The sequence below is a fragment of the Trematomus bernacchii genome, unplaced genomic scaffold (genome assembly GCF_902827165.1).
Source record: "Trematomus bernacchii unplaced genomic scaffold, fTreBer1.1, whole genome shotgun sequence".
Classification (NCBI taxonomy): domain Eukaryota; kingdom Metazoa; phylum Chordata; class Actinopteri; order Perciformes; family Nototheniidae; genus Trematomus; species Trematomus bernacchii.
This window is the reverse complement of record NW_022987625.1, coordinates 3236232-3256888: the sequence shown is the minus strand read 5'-3', so window position 1 is coordinate 3256888 and position 20657 is coordinate 3236232. Positions and strand designations below refer to the sequence as shown.

At 45.0% G+C, this 20657-nt stretch overlaps 1 protein-coding gene across 1 annotated transcript in view; it reads right to left on the bottom strand.

Moving 5' to 3' along the window:
- Positions 1-20657, bottom strand: part of wwp2 (WW domain containing E3 ubiquitin protein ligase 2) — a 59936-nt gene that overhangs the window by 17602 nt on the left and 21677 nt on the right. The window contains 7 exon segments of the mRNA XM_034132888.1: positions 6078-6209; positions 6211-6225; positions 6227-6257; positions 13956-14045; positions 14321-14564; positions 15561-15724; positions 16603-16681. Coding sequence (XP_033988779.1) covers positions 6078-6209; positions 6211-6225; positions 6227-6257; positions 13956-14045; positions 14321-14564; positions 15561-15724; positions 16603-16681 — 755 coding nt within the window.

Here is a 20657-nt window from a genome sequence, read left to right as displayed (position 1 = left end):
TTTAAAATCAATACATTTCTCCACAATGCGGAAAAGGGTGATTTTGAGATTTGGGGGATTTTGGAGATTTGACAGAATGATTGGAGGGGGGTGGGGTTAAGGGGAGGGATAGAGGTTAAAAGAAAGAAAGACCGGTAAAGGTGAAGAGAAGGGGGGGAAGGGAGACGGGCGAGCCGGAAACAGAAGTTAATGACCCTGAGGCTGCGCTCTCTGGGGTTCCTAACGAGCTGCAATTAAAACACACACACACACACACACACACACACACACACACACACACACACCACACACAACACACACACACACACACACACACACACACACACACACACACACACACACACACACACTACACACACACACACACACACACACACACACACACACACACACACCACACACACACACACACACACACACACACACACACACACACACACACACACACACACACACACACACACACACACACACACACACACACACACACACACACACACACTTTTGTGGTTGTGTTTATGAGTTTTCAGAGGCCCAACTTTACACAATGTGTGTATAATTGTGGGTGTGTTTGGGCACGCAGACACCCGTTACATGGTGGATGGATAGCAGCCCCCGGACCCTCTTTGGTTGTCATGTGCCACAGAAAAGAAATGTGGCACCTGACCTCGACATTACAGCCCTGTGAACACGTCTGCTCAAACACACACTCTGAGAGGAGGAGCATGTGATTTACACACATCAGCTTCCACATTAACACACACACACACACACACACACACACACACACACACACACACACACACACACACACACACACACACACACACACACACACACACACACACACACACACACACACACATACACACACACACAGCACACACACACACACACACACAACACAACACACACACACACACACACAACACACACACAAACACACACACACACAAACACCACACACACACACACACACACACACACACACACACACACACACACACAGCCACAGGATATTAAAGAGACAAACCCAGTTCTTTTAATGGCATGATAGGACAACGAATTATAGAATTATTTCTATAGTTCATGTGAGCCTGTCAGTGGGGCAGTAGAACATGTGGATGAGCTCACAGTGAAACTATGAGCTCTTTTGTGTGTGTTTCCTTGTTCACACACACTGGGGCCATAAATAGTAGCTGCTATCAGCAGTGTGGGCATTCCAAGACAGAGCAGTGCACTATCAACATGGAGGGCAGAGCTGCCTATTGGCTTTTCTCACACACACTCAGGGAGGGAGGGAGGAAACAAGTACAGAGGAGGAAAAGTTTCCATCCTACCCCCAACTTATATTTTTCTATCCCAACGTGGAGAGAGCGTGTGCAGTGTCACCTTTCTGACATTTAACCTCAGTTTATCGTGACACTTCCAAGTAACCTGAACGTACCCACCTGCATTAAAGACACCCTGCTCTGCTTTTTGTGGTGTTCCCTTTCCTCTAGTGTGTTCTATAGGTTTTTGTGCATGTAAATGGTCTGCAAAGGCTAAAATCCCTGTGTTCTCCCCACACACTCTCCCCTCCTCCCCGGCCTGAAACGCCTCGATTGGACTCCTTCGTTTACTTCCATAACATAATGACATCACTATGTAACACCTGCGCTTCTATTGGCTAGTGCTTCAACACATTGTTCATGACAAGCGGTTGACTAATCACAACAGAGCAGACTGGGCTCTGGTTTCAGACAGAGGGTGAAAAGAGGTGCTGCAGTATGAGAACAAATAAAAAGCTTTTTGAACATTAAAGCAGCTCTTTAAGAACCTTTTCCTAAGCATTGCCAACATTTAAAAAAAAAAAAAGGTGGAAAGAAGTGCAATCTGAAACAAAAAGCTACATGTTTCAGCCTTTAAGTGTGTCTTAACACGAGCAAATGTCGTTTAGATTGTTTAAAATTAGCAAAGCTTTGACTCAAATAAAAAAAATCTGATCCCACAATAAAGAAACAGGAGTAAGAATCTAATGTCAGCTTTGATACTTTACAGACTAAGTGCTGTGAACACATTTGGTTCAGTACTCCAACTTTATTTAGTGGGAATGCTGATACAGCATTCCCACTAAATGTTATTCTACGGACAAAATTATTATTATTCCGCTATAATTTTGCACCTCTTCTCTTGCATTCAACATCGCAGAAACTCGGTTCAAACATCAAAACGTTCAGCTCGGTCGGGAATCGATGGCTATTACTTTTATCATTCATAACTTTCATAATTCCAGAGATACATCCCATAATACATCCCATTTTTAACCATTGAAGTCAATGGAGAAAATCTTCAGACTTGAACAATCTTCATGCGACTTCAACTGCTAACTGTTCATTCATACTTTCACTCAGAAACCTCATTCCAACTTTAAAATGTTACATGTTATGTTTCTGACATTATTCGTGTAACACAACTTTTAAATCTGATTCTTACTTTTAGAGATATTAAACATTGTTCAGACCTTGTTAAAGAGGTTTTCTTCAGATTTTAACATTAACTAGAGTGCGTGATGTCACAGCTAGAGGGTAGCAAATCTTGAAATTTACCTTCATATATTTTTTTTAAAACTGCCATAATTCCCGAACCCTACATTCCTGAGACATAATTTTTCATGATAAACGTAGGAAAACATCTCGTAGCTTGAAAAATGACAAATAATTAAGCAAAATAATTCAACAAAATGCCTCTTGAGGGCATGAAGTGACAAAAACGTTCAACATGTCTCCATTACAACCCATTGTAATTTCAGGCTGATATTTCCTCACAGCCGCACACCTTTAGTTTTTCTTCAAATGCTGTTGCCATGGCAACACAATGCTCGCCATGAAACACACTTTTCTCATAACTTCAGTGAAAATGTTCCAAACGGCCCAAAACTTCACAGGTTTGGTAACGATGCAGCCATCAACGCATCTAAGCGTATTATGGGGCGTCATCAAATGCCGTTGCCATGGCGACAGATCATTCACCATCAAGTTAGTTCAAAAGTTTGCAGTTAAAATATTCTGCTGCTTTTCCAAGCCTTTTTACTTTCTTTTCTTCTCTCATCACACATTCAAATCCCCAGTGTTCATGTATCATTTCAATCTAAATTCTTCACTTTCTTCTTACACATTACATTTCAGCATAGCAGTTTAGCATCAGCTTTTCAGCATAAAGCATTCCCACTAGCAATTTCTTCAGGAATTGCATTCTCTAGTTAAAGTTTCATACCCAGCCCTAAACCAGAGGAAATGACATCTGACTGTTACTAATGCGTTCATCTAATTTGAGTCTTACAGGAATATGTGAGTTAACTTTCCATTCTTAAGGGCAGCATTAACAGAGATCTTATTTACTTTTTATTCTTATTACCAGGGTCCAAAATGATCACCTGCCAAGAGCTACTGTAAAGGCCAGTGGACAATAAACCAGTAAAAGTCAGCAGCAACAGCACCAGGGGCCTCATTTATAAAGGGATATACGCTCAAAAAATGGCGTACGCCAGTTTCTACGCAATGTTTGCGATTTATAAAATACTAACTTGACGGGAAAATGTGCGGTCCTCCACGCAAACTCTAACCCATGCGTACGCACTAAGCACACAAACGGGAGAGACGAGAAACTGCGACACCGTTGGCAGAAGGAAGAATGCAGAGAAATATGTGGAAATAAATAAAATGTTACCTCTCATTTATCAAATATGAAGAATTCATTTTCAAACATTGATTAAAGCCAATCTTAAAATGATTAAACAAACGCCTGTTTGAGACTCCTCAGTGCACACAAAAACATAACTTGGAGAAATAAATAAATACGGATATGTTATTTAAACCACCTCGAATATGTTGTGTTAATGTTTATGACATGTATTCTCATAAATGATGCGGTATGCAGAAGGACAGAATTACGTCTAAACTGAGGCCGTTTAAATATCAAAGGACCTCAAAAGAAGACTATCTAAAACATCTTCCCTCTTGCTTCTCTTGTCTGTATTGTGTAGGTGTTTTTTATGCATACTGTGGGGAAAACCTTGCGTCTGACGCTTATGGCCTCGAAGATTTCACACCTTGGAGTCCACAAACCCCAAGTAGGAAGTGTTCCAGTGTACCCACAACAATAAACCATTTGTGACCGAGAGTTGCCCGGTCATAAACTGGTAACAACAACATATGGCTGAAGCAGCCCCTTCCTTAAGGGAGATAACAGATGTCAGGGTTGGTCATAAACGTCAAAGGGCAAAAGGTGGATATCTAGGAGAATTAAACGTTAAAGGGCAAAAGGTGGATATCTAGGAGAATTAAACGTCAAAGGGCAAAAGGTGGATATCTAGGAGAATTATTCCCCAACACATACCATCATTGAAAATGCTATATAAGTGTGGGCTATGATTAATTAACATAATCTAAGAGGATGCCAACTGCTTGGAGATGTCTAGCCCTTTAGCCTATCAAATACAATGTGTTGGAGCTCTAGCCAATAGGAGTGCAGGTGTTACATATACCTCATTCACACCAACGGTGTTTCAGGGCCGGTTCGGAGCTGGAGCTTGAAAAGCACCGGGTGTTCCTGTTCACACCGCAGCAGAGCAGCCTCTTAGCTCCGGAATCCGGTTAGTTTCAAGCACCAAAAAATTGTCCGGCTACAGCAAAAGCACCGCATACGTCACGCTTACGTGGAGGCGGGGGCAGGGGCGGGATCAACTCCTGAACAACAAAAAGCCCGCGTTTAATCCAGTTTGTACACAACGATGGAGAAACTTAACAAGCAGCAGTGGTCCACTGAAGAGACCAGCTACCTACTGGTCTTCCATTTCGTTTCGACAGAGCAAAACCAAAACGAGTAGCGCTTCAACACAATCGGCCATTGTTGTTGTTGTCGGTGTGAGCTGTGAGGGGTTTCCGCACGGTTTGGCTTTATGAAGCAGGCACGCAAACGGTTACGTCATGACGCAAACGATGACGCAATGACGCAGCACCAGTCGGACTCTGGGCGGTGTGAAAAGAGCCGGAGCTAAACCGAAGAACCGGTTCTGAACCTGAAAAGCTCTAGCACGGAGCTTGAACCGGAGTTGCGTTGGTGTGAATGAGGTAATAGTGATGTCATTATGTTCCAGAAGTAAACGGAGGAATCCAATGGAGGTGTTGCAGGCAGGGGCACAGAGTGCACAAAAACCTATACAACACACAAAAGGGAAAACCCCAAAAAGCAGAATATGGCCTCTTTAAATGATAAAGACAGCAGCAAAAAAATCCCAGGAGACTTTATTCCCAGTATAAATAATTATTTCTGATGCCACTAACATCAATGAACTAAAGGGCAAAACCCTTTTACAAAGATGTACGTCAGACTGTTGGCCATTTACATACACATTTCTGGTAAACACACCATTATTTTCAGTCAAGCTGTTTGTATTTTGTTTAATGAGCCCTTTTGGTTGATCCATTGATAAAGATGCATATTGCTGACCTATTGGGGGACAAGCATATTTCATAGGAAAGCACTAATCCTTTGTTCATCTTGACTTAGTGAGGTCCCATTATTGGTTTTCAGAATAAAGCAGGAAATTAGATCTGTGGCTAATAATCGTTATGATACCTACACGTTTTGTTTAGCAGGATAATCTCCATATATTAACACCACTTTGTGATTTTGAAGCGTAAATGCAATTGCCAAAATCACAACGTTGTGCCATAAGCAGACTGCATCATGGTCACAAAAATTCACGTTAGCACAGCTAAGCTAAAGGACCTAATGTTGGAGCTAATGTTCGAGTTCTGTCGTCTCATTTAGCCACTGGATAGCAACCTCCGTTTCAATGACACAAAGAAGCTTCAGACGTTCACTAGTGGGGTATTTACTGAAAACATTATATGTCGTAGAACACATTTTGAGAATCTCTTTAGCTTGACCCCAGATCTTATTTCAAGCATCTAACGTCAAAAAAACATCAAAAATATTTCAAGACTAGGGAACTGCAAGCGGTAAAAATGCTAACTCATTTCCGGGTTGTAGGACTCATTCCTGCACCTCTTTTTAATGTGCTCCACATGTACCTGGTAGAGGAAGCGCTGGCTGAACTGGTGCATGGCCGCCCTGCAGCTGGCCTGCGCTGGCTCTGCCACCTGCTGGTAGCTGCGCACAGACTCCGCTGTGGGCCTCTGCCATGTGGTGGTTCTGGTGTTGTAGGTCCACATAGTAGTAACCTTCCCCGCTGGTCCACTCGCTTCTCCCAGCTGAGGGGAAACAGAGAGGGGGTGAATTGGGGGGGGGTGGCTTGTGTCTTTTAACAACATCTGCTTTAGGGCACGTCAATAATGGGAGGTTATAATAAAAGCTGGGCTGCTGATAGTAACGGAACTGATATAAAAAGACAGAAATGAAAAAAATAGACAAGAAAACAGTAAGGGGAGGAGGGAGAGTGGGAGGAAAAAGAGGGAATAAGGGGATAAAAGTGTAAAAAGTAGGGTGGAGGGGGACATGGAGAAATACATTATTAAATATGAAAGGATGGGAATGTCGCCTGGTTGTGAGATGTAAAACGGTCACAAATATAAGAATGCACATGTTTTATTCTTTACTTTTTCTTGTTTCTTTTTTGTGATTTACCTATCCTATATGTATAGCCAATACAAAAAAGTTAAGAAAATAAACCAAACACATATTCAGTGGTTAGCTTTGAAGGGAACTGGTTTTTTGTGGTGTTATCAACTAGTTTTGGCTGAGCCTCTGAAGTTATTAACAATATTTCACTTCAAAAAGACAATGGCAGCCCCCGATTACAACACCGCTGAGGGAAACAATGGAGGACGCCAGTTTCTGCGTGACAACAGGCATGCATCTGCTGTGTTTCTGTGTCAGTAATAATAATAATAATAATAATAATAATGGGTTAATTTATAACGCACTTCATATCTGAGTTCAAGATTCCGAAGTATGCTACAAGCATTTAGCATGGAACAAAATAAAAACAGTACACAACACGGTAGAATGAATAAAAAGCAGTACAAACAAACAATAACAAAATAAAAGGGTAGTAATAAATAAGATAAAAGGTCTAGGAAAAGGCTCTATTGAATATTTTGTAAAAGCCTCCACGGTCTGTGGTGCTCTCATGTGCTCGGGGAGAGCATTCCACAGCCGAGCAGAAAGCCCGGTCTCCCATAGTACGGAGCTTGGTCCTGTTGTTGTTAGCATCTGGTGCTAGCTGCGCTAACGGATATAAGGAGCTGTTTCAATGAAAACAGAGGAGCGACATTTCGCCGACAACTGCGCCGAGCACTTGACTTTATGCAGGTAGCCAGACAGTGGGACATTGTACGAAAAGTCAGCACGGATAGTGCGCGCAACATGATTGCAGCATCCAGGCAGCTCCCGTTCGAGCATATATGCCTTGAGCTGCACATAGCTCCAACGATCCACACACACACACACACACACACACACACACACACACACACACACACACACACACACACACACACACACACAACACACACACACACACACACACACACACACACACACACCACACACACACACACACACACACACACACACACACACACACACACACACACACACACACACACACACACACACACACACACACACACACACACACACACACACACACACACACACACACACACACACACACACACACACACACACACACACACACACACACACACACACACACACACACACACACACACACACACACACACACACACACACACACACACACACACACACACACACACACACTGTATGAGAGAGGTTCCAGGTTGAATTGAGGTGAATATTTGTAATGTTCAGGTTGTTGTGTTTAATATTCATGAGAATATTTGTCATTGTTCAAATGATAATAAACAACATATAAAGCATATTTGTCCACTCATATGTTGATAAGAGTATTAAAAACTTGTAAAAATATCCTCTAAGGTACATTTAGAACAGATAATTAATTTGCGATTAATCGCGATTAACTATGGACAATCATGCGATTAATCGCGATTAAACAGCCCTAATATATTTATATAAATGTCCGCATCTGTAGCCTGTTATTGTCTCATTATACCGCACTGTGAATGAATTAAAAGTAAATATATAAGTCATCATGAACACATCTGTCCATCAGACAGAGGGCTGCTGTGCCTCCTGTCATCATTAACGGATGTCTCTTTAAAATGACCGCTCAGAGGAGAGGAGTTCTCATTTCTCTAACCGCCTGCTGCTTCCACTCCTCTCTCCTCGGTTCCCCTCCTCGACTCCTCCGCTCGCATCTCCTGTGGGCGGGACTAAGTCACGAGGATAGGAGTCGAGGAGGGGAAATTAGAGAATTTAGAAGCCTTTAGAGTGAGTGTGGGGCGGAGTTTGGCGATGTTCCTGAGGTGATAGAAGGAGTTCTTGCACAGCTGTTTAATGTGAGCCTCAAAGGTCAGATGGGCGTCAATTTTCACACCCATGGTGGTGACTGTTGAGGAGAGGGTAATGTCCTGGCCGGAGAAGGTGATGGTGGTGATGGTGGATGACCGAACCTGGTGTGAGGTGCCAACTATAATGGCTTCGGTCTTGGAGCTGTTCAGTTTCAGGAAGTTTTTGCTTCATCCACGCCTGTATCTCCTCCAGGCAGGCAGTAAGTGTGGGTGAAGGCAGGGCTGCAGAGGAGGTAGGGTTGATCCTGAGGTGTCATCAGCGTAACAATGGAATGATACTCCATGTCGGCTGATGATACAAGCCATCTAGAGTGTGAATAGGGTGGGGCCGAGAACTGATCCTTGAGGGACACCACAGGTGACATCATGGGTACCCGACTCTGCCTCACCCAACGAGACGTACTCTGTTCTCCCGATGAGGTAAGATCTGAACCAGTCAAGGGGAGAGTCAGAGAGTCCGATGGTGGAGGAGGATGCCGTGATCGACTGTGTCGAAAGCTGCAGTGAGATCGAGGAGGATGAGGAGAGAGGGAGAGCCAGCATCAGCCGTCATCAGCAGGTCGTTGGTGACCCTGACCAGGGAAGTTTCTGTGCTGTGGCCTGAGCGGAAACCAGACTGGAACTTCTCGAATATGTTGTTTGAGTTTAGATGGTTCTTTCCAGCACCTTTGATAGAAATGGGAGGTTGGAAATGGGTCTGTAGTTGGCCAGGACTCCCGGGTCAAGGGAGGGTTTTTTGAGACGAGGTTTGATGACAGCGGTTTTGAGGGCAGAGGGGACATGGCCAGCCTGGAGAGAGAGGTTTACGATCTTAGTGATCATGGGGCTCATGGTACTGATGTAGGATTTCACCAGAGCTGACGGAAGGGGGTCCAGGACACAGGTGGAAGGCTTCATCCTCCTAACGATGCCCTCAACCTCTCGCTGAGAGATGTCCGTGAAACAGCGGAGAGGCTGTGTTGTCCCAGGCTGTGGGTCGGCAGTTGGAACGGGAGGTGCAGAGGGGCTAGAGAGGAGGGAGCGGATGGTGTCAACTTTGTTTTTGAAGAAGGCAGCGAAGTTGCTACACTGCTTCTCAGTGGAGTCGGAGTGTAGTGGACTTTGGGGTTTGAGGAGGTGGTTGATGGTGGAGAAGAGTTGCTTGGAGTTTCCAGTACTGTTGTTGATGATGGAGGAGTAGTACTGGGACCGTGCATCTCTGAGGGACTGTGCGTAGGCAGTGAGTCCTGAGGCCTTGAGCCGCCGCTCAAGGACACGCCCAGCTGTCTTCATTCTCCGCAGCTCGCCAGTGTACCAAGGGGCTGAGCGCGCGAACGTGACCATCCTGGTTTTGAGGGGGGCGTGCAGATCAAGGAGACTGTTGAGGGACTGGTTGCAATATTCCACTGACTCATTTACTGATAAGAAGTTGGCGGAAGAAAGATGCTGGAGGTCCAAGGTCATGGTGTCCGGGTTGATGTTCCTCAGGTTCCTGAAGCGGATTTTGCGCTTGGGTTTGCTGAGTGGGGACTGGAAAGACAGCTCCATTGAGATGGTCTTGTGGTCAGACACCCCCAGGTCATACACTAGCAGATTGCTGATGGGGGCGGAGTTTGTGATGACCAGGTCGAGCGTGTGGCCCTTGGCATGTGTTTGTCTTCAGATGAAAATGACGTGTGATTCCAACCAGGGACGTTGCAGTTGGAAGGGCCAAACCTCATTAGTGTACCATTCATGTCCACTGGTAACTCAAACTGGTAACTATTTGTCTCAGGGGTTAGCAACTATATTGTGCATTAACATTAGTATACAACAAGAAGGATAATAAGAATGGACAATTCTGTGTTTATAATCACTCATGTTGTGTTTGCTGTATGAGATGATGTGCTAATGGCATGGCAGTGCCTGCCAGTGGCATTACTAAGATCTCTATAGGCACGTTCACACCGCAGTACTTTTCCCACTTTAGTTCGGATATAGTTCCGAAATGTCGCGTTCACACCAAAAAGAGCCGGAACTAAAATTAGTTCATGAGAACCTTTTTACCCCCTTTTCCGTCCCTGCTAGAGAGCAGGTACTTTTGTGGGAGTAAAAGGTTCCTATGTCTGATTGGCTGGGCGGAATGCAAACCACGCCCCGTAAAACTCCCAAAAAGTTTTGTGAAGCCGCCATTTTATTATCCTCGCATTAGCATTATTAGCATTAGCCCAGCGCAGAAACGCAGAGAGACTAATTTATGGCAACACATTACATGTTAGTCGCTTTTATCCAAAGCGACTTACATACTCAATACTGTGGACAATCCCTGCAGGAGCAATTTGGGGTGAAGTGTCTTGCCCAGGGACACAACGACATGCTGACTGCAGTGGGGTTTGAACCTAGCAACTATATTGTGCATTAACATTAGCATACAACAAGAAGGATAATAAGAATGGACAATTCTGTGTTTATAATCACTCATGTTGTGTTTGCTGTATGAGATGATGTGCTAATGGCATGGCTGGACCTGACCATGCTAACAACAATATGACAGTCTTCAAAAAGACACAATGAATCTTTTTTGTTACTATAGAAAGAAAAAAAAGTCACAAATATAAACTTTAATTATTTTAAATAATTATTAAGGTCCCAACAGAGCCCTTTAGTTTTTAGAAAAAGTTACTCAATGTTAGGAGTTGACCATTTGTTGGCACTATTTCCTCCAGCGGGTTAATCTGCATTTTCTGCTCAAGTGAGTGTTTGGAGCAGTCAAAATAATGTAAGTATGTTTGTTAAGTGCCAATGGTATTTCTAGGGTCTAAAACTCTGAATGTATTTACCAATGTTGCCGCTGAGTCCACATGGTGCACATTATCAGCCTGAAGATAAAACTCAGAAACAACAGTTCACTAGATGAGCTGATTTGCATAAATGTCTCCTAAAGGGAACATCCATTTTCTTTTGTGGTCAGAAGTCTCAGCTACATGACAGCACCCAGAGAGCTCGTAGGTTGCAGTATCTGGCTCAAGGACACCTCAGCAGAGGGGATGATTGCAAACAGAGAGTTATTTGGTCTCTCTGACCACTATGCCTCTGAGCTTCCTCTTAAAAAGGCAAGTAAACACTGTTCGCTCTTTGATATTAGCATTAGCTAGTTATTTACTGGAGCCAAGGAAAAACCCAGAGCCCAACATGTCTCAGAGTCTCTACTTAGTTCTGCTATCTCACTTTAACTCTTCGTACAAGTCTTTTCATTGACTATCTACTCCATGCATATCTGGGAACCAGTGGTGGAATGTAATACAGTACATTAACTCAAGTACTCTACTTAAGTACTATTTTGAGGTACTTTATCTGAGCATTTTTTATTTATGCTACTTTATATTTCTACTTCTCTACAGTTTGAAAGGCAAATTGCACTTTTTATTATTTGACAACTTTATTAGCAAATTATTTTACAGATTGAAATGTTAATGTAAAACATGACATACTGTATGTATTAAAGGTCAAGATATGCAGCAGCAGGTAAAGCAAATTACTTAAAATAAGCTCCTCCTTTACAGCTGTAAGAACAAATTCAAGCATCAATAATCAAAATCCAGTGATTTATTATAAGATATTATATATATGATATTATATATTTCCATGCTTTCATGTTGTTTACGACAAATTCTGACCCTACCCTCCGAATGTCACTGCAGAAATCGAGACTCATCAGACCAGGCAACGTTTTTTCAATCAAGTTTTGGTGAGCCTATGCGGATTGTAGCCTCAGTTTCCTGTTCTTATTTCTGTTATTAAATGTTTCTGTTCTGTGGTTTCAGACACAATACTGCCCATTTCTTCACGTTCGCTGTCGGTTATCTGTGTCAAAATGAAAGTACATTATAGTGTACTGCAGTGAAGGAGCCATGTTTGCAGTGTGTTTTACTCTTTGTTCGGATGATTGACAGTTTGCTTTTGCAGATGTGCCAGTCTGGAATATAGCACTGATTTAAAAACTGGCATTTGCTAAAATAAATATTATGCTACTATATACTTAAACTCCAGTACATTTATTTAACACTCATAGCTACTAGTTTCCTTTTACCAAAAACAAAGGCTTTTCTTATGTGATTTGATGCTGTACTGCACTACCAACACACACAAACACAACCCAGTACTTTTTAGTATCTAAAAGTTGGCTCCACATTGCAAACATAAAAATGCTCTGACATATGTAGGGAGGGGAAAATCTGTACAATCTAATATTATATTAAAGGAAAAAAGCCACTGTGCATATTTACTAATTTTCCTTTTGATACTGTTAGTATATATAAGTTATTATTCTACTAAAGTAACATTTTGTATTAAGGATTTTTACTTGTAATGGAGTATTTTAAGACCATAGTATTTGTACTTCTTCTTAAGTAAAGGATCCGAGTACTTCTTCCGTCTCTGGTGCTGTATCACGTTTGATATATAGACTCAGGAGCTCTCCTCAGTCTGGCTTTCATTATTTCAGCTCCCAAACCTCGATTGCCTAACAACCCCCACCCTGCCCCCGGCCCCCCCCAGCCTCTAAACAGTTCCTGGTGTGTGCATCTAGAGCCCGGCATTAGCTTGCTAATTGACCCTCTGAAGGGCCACGCGGCCAGCAGCCAGCAGCGTGGTGGATGGAGGTCCATGTGGCTCTAAGAAAGGACTTTTGTTCTCCGGGCCCCCTCTCGTTCCTTGTGTGGAAAAACTGAGATGGGAGGTGAAGTTTGGCGAATGGGGTGGGGACACCTTTTTCTAAAAGCAGCCTCTCTTTTTTCTCTGTCACCCAGTCTCACACACACTCAGTGAACATCAATAAATAATGTTTAGATGTCATAAAAGAGACGGCCTGTGTTCCTCGACTGCTCTCTACAGAGAGGCAGAAAACTGTGTTCTCCTTATGATGCCTTCGCACACAATTACTGTGGTCACACTGGGTGATTCATGACCAATTACAATGTGTTTAGTTACTGTATAACCGAGAACATATCCCTTTTTAAAATAAACAAGAAACAAGAAGACTCTTTATTCTCTGCATTCGATCTGCTCAATTTGGAGGATAATTCAATACATTTCAATGGAATCGCTGAAATCTGATTCTTTCCTTATCTAACAAATACATTATTTGTGTTTTATAAACATACAAAAATACTCCCAAAGCTAATAAAAAATAAGGCTTTTAACATTCAGACCACAGTATTTATGTTGCTGAAGTAACTGTAACAAATATGAATCCCTCAATTTATCCAAGCAGTTAATAACAAGCTCTTCTTAAAGGGCTTATGGCATTTTTACAAATTGAAGGCAATCTATCTAATTTCCTTATTTGTGGCATGATATTGAGAAATCCAAGTTTTGTGCTGGAAAATAATTATCAGGTTGGAGAGATGACAGGCTGAAAAATATCTGATGTTAAGCCAAGCTTATTGGTCAGCCTAACATGGGCTTACTGTAATGTGTGGAAAAACAAATCAATGTATCGATAAAAAAACACATGTAAAAATGTAACAGGCGTACCCTGGTGGCAGTGGTCTCTCCCAGGTTGTGGTTTTGGTGTTGTGGTCGACGTAGTACACTCTGCCATGAGGCAACACCCTCTGCTCCCAGCTGAAGAGAGAGAGAGGGAGGGAGAGAGAGAGAGAGGGAGGGAGAGAGAGTGAGGGTGAGAGAGACACAATTCACATTTTACGGCATCTATTCCGTAAGATATCTTATGAGTGCATGTGGGAGAGAAAATCCCTCTGGAGGCTGAAAGTTTTTCCATGACGTTTTGATTCATCTTATGCGTATTTATAAATGTCACAATGACTGTGCTAAAGGGCCTGCTCGAGGTTCATTAAGAAGCTAGCTGTTACTTTGTCTTTGTCCCCAAATGATCTTACCCTGTGGGCAGTGTCTCTGTGGAGGGCTCTGTGCTGCTGTTGCTGGCCTGCTCTGTGTTGGGGGGGGGGTTAGGGCCGGGCTCTGCGGGCGGGGCCGGTCCCAGAGCGTCCTGACCCGGAGAGGGGCTGCTGCTGCTGCTGCTGGCAGCCGGAGATCGGCCCGACGGAGAGGGGGGAGGAGGGGTGTGATGGGCCACGCCCCCACGACTGCTCTCCAGCCCGTTAGACGTCAACTCCACTTTGTCTGAGAGGGGAGGAAAGAGTTAATGTTACCTGGTTATAGAGAATGCTCAAACCAAATCAGGAGGAAGAGTGTAGATTGTTTTCTTTAGTCATAGTAGTAGTGTAATACTGTATTCATGTGCTACTGAGAAGCTCATCAAAGTTGGCTGCTAAAAAAATGCTACATTGTAGTGAGCTTTAACAGATATATTGTTATAGAGGCCAAGGCAGAAGCCTGCTCAGTGTTAGCAGATCTTTAAACAACCAAACCTCTAGCTAGGAATATTTTCATGGGGTTGATTCACACAACCATGACTCTTTAAATTTAAATTAGGAAAGAGATACTTTTATTTAGCTAAATCAACTACCCAGCACGAACACTTGAATAGCCTTTATTTAAATCATTATGGGTTAAAAGTTGTAAAATGCGCTAAAAGCCGAATGTGCAGTTATTTGCCCTCTCCATTCATCTGACTGTGCTGAGACAGGCCGCAACAATGCGGATTGGAGGCGGGGCTTAAGCAACATGAGCACACTCGTTGGGCCCAGATACGGGAGCTTTTCTTCTCAGGCCATCTTGGCTTCATGAGCCACTGACGGGAATGAATGGGCCCCACCTCCAACGCTGTATCCAGTTCTCTTCATACGTCATGGTCAAAACCCATTGGCTCTGGTTTGGATCCAGTTCACAACCCAAACAGTTAACAGTTAAGTGTTTCCTTATTATTCTTATTAAAAATGTATACCCTTATACAAGACAACTACAGAAATCACAACCAACTGCAGCAATTTGATTGTGTTGATGTGGTGTTTAGTGTATTGTATGTTCAAAAAAGAAAGTGTTAGAGCAAAAGAGAGAAAGATAATATAATTGTTTCAACTCTTAAAAGGTACAGGATATCTTCATAAATATTTATCAGCAGCATCTTTCCACATTCCACAATTAAAATCAGCGCTTCCAGTCTGAGTCAACCTGAAGTTAGAGTGTGCACTGTAAACATCTAGAGTGTAACTGTACCTGCGCTGCTTCCTGGGCTCCCGTGACTTTTGGAGGAGCGACGGTGAGCCGCTGAGCCCGGGCAAGGGGTCTGCTCCTCACTCAGCTCCCCGTTGGTCAGAGAGCCCCCCCTGGGGCCCCCTGGGGAGCTGCCCTGTGTTCCTCCCACTGAGTGCCTGTTACTCCTGCAAAAGAGAAAGAAAAGAAGAAGATGGAAAAAGGCAAAATGAGGGATGGGGGAAGTTGGGAAGTGGGATGAGGCATAAGAGAGAGATGACAAAGAAATATGAACATTTGGGTTTGTGTCAGATGCACCTTTTCAGAATAAAAAATAATGAAACAGAATAGAAATATTTATATAGACATAAGAAGTTAAAGCTAATAGTGTGTAACAAAAAGATAAAATAAAACAAATGTTTTATTTTAGTAATCAGCAGCGAACCGCTTCAACACGTGTATTTCGGTGTATTCACGGCATTCATTTTGTTATTCTACAGTATTGTTGTTTTATAGTTATTTGTTAATGTAACCCAATTTGTGTTGAAAAGGAAGCATTGTGTTTGTTACTTTCGTTGCAGTTGTATATGTCTTAAGTGTAATTTGGCTGGGCTTCCTATTTATGGACATGCTTTTATTTTGAAGGAGAGTTAGCGCAGTTGACAGGAAGTTGTTGTTGCTTTGGAAACAACGTGACGGAGATTAACGGAGAAAAGTAATATCTACATATAAAGACGGAGAAAGTAAACAATAACGTTTATGGTGTTATAACGTTATACGTGTTAGCACCCCCGAAGAGGCACAAGCTCTTACATTGATATTGGAGATTTCAATAAATTCAATTTAAAAAAAAAAACGGGAATAAAAACGAAAAAACAAACAAAACGAATATCCGAATAATGTAATTGAAACCAGAATAGTACTCAAACGAACGAATATTCGGGTACAGCCCTAGTGTGTGTGTGTGTGTGTGTGTGTGTGTGTGTGTGTGTGTGTGTGTGTGTGTGTGTGTGTGTGTGTGTGTGTGTGTGTGTGTGTGTGTGTGTGTGTGTGTGTGTGTACTGACCTGTTGTGAGATCCAGGTGTACCCGGGGACTCCTCACTCTGTGTCCTCCTCAGGTTGGGTCTGTCAGACTGCAGTATCTCTGCAAAAAAAACAGAACATCATCACTGTGCACAGGGATAGGCAGTTAGAGACCAGCTGTCAATCACAATGCATGCAGCATGTCAATCCGGGAGAAGAGAAAGAGAGGAGACTGCCCGCTACAAAAGATCATAGTTCCCAAAAGAGGGAGCACTTCTACCAGATGTGCAAAGAGCACAAAGTAGAAACAGAGTTGCACTTTCAGACGGAATGCACAAAACTCTAACCAATCCCAACAAAATATTTCTCTAAATATAAAAACAAACATCCTAAATTTGACTACATAACAAACATCCACAGAATTCTAATCCTGTTAGTAGAGCTCATATGCCCATTTCCCACTGTGAAGCTGACCATTGAGCGGCCCGACCAAGTAAGGAGGCAGAGGCAGAACGTCCAAATACAACCCGGTGTGGGCATTTATTCATCACTGACACATGATTCACAGCCTCAGTTGCTGTCCACCTGAACACAGTCAGCAGCCACAAGGTTCTATTTCGTATATGGCTTCGCCCTCTAAGGCTATCGCTATTGGGTAATCCCCCTGCGCACCCGTGCAGCACTGAAACACTTGTAGTCCACGCCCGCCCGCAAGGTGGGCCCCACCCTCGGGCTCCCTTCCGGTATAAATAGGAAGGAGGCCCGACAATCTGCTCCCTCTTTTCTTCAGCACCCCGTTACTGAAGCACAAGAGACACTTCAAATTGCTGAGTAAACATGGGTGACAATTGTGTGAGAGATTGTCCCTCATGTGGCTCTGGGTTCATAATGAGTTATGACTAGCACACAGTGTGTGAGTCCTGCCTGGATTCACATGCTCGGCCGGGGGGAGACGGGCACAGTGGGTGCATGCACCCGCTGTGCCTGTCTCCCCTCGGGCGACAGGAAGCGGAGAGCGGACGCTCTCGCTGCTGCGGCCGAGGAGGACAATTGGCCCATCCGGGCTTACGAGCCCGCGGACGGGGGCCGAGTGTCCCTGGGGCCGAGTGCCGGGCAGGAGTCGGACGACTCCTGCCCCGCCTCCCTCCACGGTTCACCGTTCGGTTCTGCCGTTTTTTTTTGGGGTAAGACAGGCCAACATAATCGCCGGACGGCGCCCTACGTTGAGCGCCCCCAGAGACCAGTATGTCGCCCGCCAGGCCGACCGGGTGCACCAGTGTGCCTTTCAGGCAACCGCCTCGGCGTCAGGCTCGCCCTTCGGCGGTTGCGGGGGCTCCGTCCCACGTCTCCGCTCCTCCGCCACCCCATAGACAGGGTCTCCCGGCGGCGAGTCAAAGGGGAGTGAGGCTCCCCCGCTCCTGGTCTGCTCCACGAGAGCCTCCGAGGAAGCAGAGCCGGTTCTGACGTTCTGGGGGGTGCTGAGTAAAGTAAAGTGTGTTCATTTTCCAACATTTTGTACTGAGTCATCAGTAACAAGTGTTTCTCACATGTCCACCACTCTGTGTAAGCCAGCTGCCTATAACCTATCGGTTAGTAGCCAGCAGGGCTCGTTACAAAAGCAGAGTTCGCTAATTACGCCGGCTGCCACTAATCTGTTGATTAGTAGACAGCAGGGCTCGCTGCAGGAGCCTGTCGGTTTTAACCTATCGGTTAATAAACTGCAGAGCTCGCGGCATTCCTCTGTCCGAGATACGCCTCCTACACACGGTCATAATAAACCCATGAGCGCCGTTGTAACGCCTCATGTGAACAGCACTGCACACCTCCACTCATCCCCTGAGCGTGTACGCCTCATGATGAGAGCCGGAGTGAAACGCAGCGTGTGGAGGCTCCCTCACAGCCCTTTCGCTCCAGGCCCACCTTGGGTTGCCTCACGGGCAGCGGCGGCGAGGGCTCTGGCGTGGCTCGTCGCCATGACGACCACAACACATCTTGAGCATGTGCGCCCGCTCTCAGTGTTCTCAGAGTGGCAGCGCGTGTGTCTGATGGACAGATGGACGAGCAGGCTGGCTGATCAGCAGAGGGTGCACCCTGCAGTTCGCCTCTCCCCCCCACAGTTCAATGGGATACAGGAAACACTCCCGTCATCCCAGGAACAGTGTCTTACGCTCTAGTCAGAGCTGCAGGAACTCCTGTTGAAAGAGGCTATTTCCAGGGTTCCTCAAGGGGAAGAAAATCAGGGGCTCGCTGCAGAAGCCTGCTGGTTTTAACCTATCGGTTAATAAACCGCAGAGCTCGCGGCATTCCTCTGTCCGAGATACTTCTCGCCATGACAACCACGACACATCTCGAGCATGTGCGCCCGCTCTCAGAGTGTCTCTCAGAGTGTCTCTCAGAGTGTGTGTGTGATGGACAGATGGATGAGCAGGCTGATCAGCAGAGGTACACCCTGCAGTTTGCCTCTCCTCCTCCTCCTCTCCTCCTCTCCCACCCCCCCCCCACAGTCACAGTCACATGCTGACGATCAAACAGGTGCTGGAATGTGTTCACCAGGACGACTGGTTCACTTCCACCTGAAGGAGGATGCATACTTCCATACCCATCATCCCGAAACACAGGAAATTCCTGCGTTTCTCATTTCAGGGAATATCAGACCAGACAATCGTCTGCCGTTCGGATATTTCCTGGCTCCTCGCATGTTTGTGTAGAGAAGGCTGGAGCCACTACACAGAGGAGGGATGAGAATGTGGTTTTCTCTGGACGACCTGCTATTTGCTGGCTCGCTCCAGGGAGGAAGTTGCTTTACAGACGTTACATCTCGTATCGCATCTGTCAAAGCCTGGGTTTCATAATGAATTGGAAGGAGAGCTGTCCTCTTCCCTCTCAGACAATTATTATCTGGGAGTGGAATTAAACTCCGCCAGCATGAGAGCGCGGCTTTCACGGCAGCGAGTGGAGAAACTGACAGCTCTCCTCCGGCGTGTCACAACCCGCACAGCCCTCTCTGTGACGCAGCTGCTCGGTATTGGCGTCAGCTGGTCACGTGGTGATCCCCATGGGTCTCCCCCACAGGGGGAGTCTCCAGAGGTGGTTCATTCGCTGCAGAAGCCTGCTGTTTTAACCTATTGGTTTATAAACTGCAGAGCTCGCGGCATTTCTCTGTCCCAGATATGCCTCCTACAGAGCACGGTCATGACGACCATTACAGCATATCACAGAGAAGCCTCTCCACCCCGCAGTTCCATGGGATACAAGAAACACTCCTGTCATCCCAGGAACAGTGTCTTACGCTCCATTCAGCGCTGCAGGAACTCCTGTTGAAAAAGGCCTTTTTTCAAAGGGAGGAAAATCAGGGGTGTTTACTCCCGTTATTTTCAAAAATCCCGGAAAAGAACGGGGGAGTGAGACCCATCCTTGATCTGTCAGTATTCCCATGCTGACGATCAAACAGGTGCTGGAATGTGTTCACCAGGACGACTGGTTCACTTCCATAAACCGGAAGCACATATACTTCCATGTAGCCTATCATCATCCCGAAACTCAGGAAATTCCTGCGTTTCTCTTTTCAGGGAAATATCAGACCAGACAATCGTCTGCCGTTCGGATGTTCCCTGGCTCCTCGCATTTTTTCAAAGTGTGTAGAAGGCTGGAGCCACTACACAGAGGAGGGATGAGAGTGTGGTTTTATCTGGACGACCTGCTATTGCTGGCTCGCTCCAGGGAGGAAGTCGCTTTACAGACGTTACATCTCGTATCGCATCTGTCAAAGCTTGGTTTTCATAATGAATTTGAAGAAGAGCTGTCCTCTTCCCCCCCAGACATTCATTTATCTGCGAGTGGAATAAAACTCAGCCAGCAGAGTGGAGAAACTGACAGCTCCCTCTCCGGCGTGCCACATCCCACAGCGTGGTGCCAGCCCTCTCCGTGATACAGCTGCTCAGCATGACGTCAGCTGATCACGTGGGGATTCCCCGGGGTCTCCCCCACAGGAGGGGTCTCCAGAGGTGGTTCATTCGCCCACGCACCGACCCCGTGCGTCAGAGGTAAATGTGCTGGAGCTGTTCTCCGGTTTGGGAAGTATTCCAGCACTTCGCCCC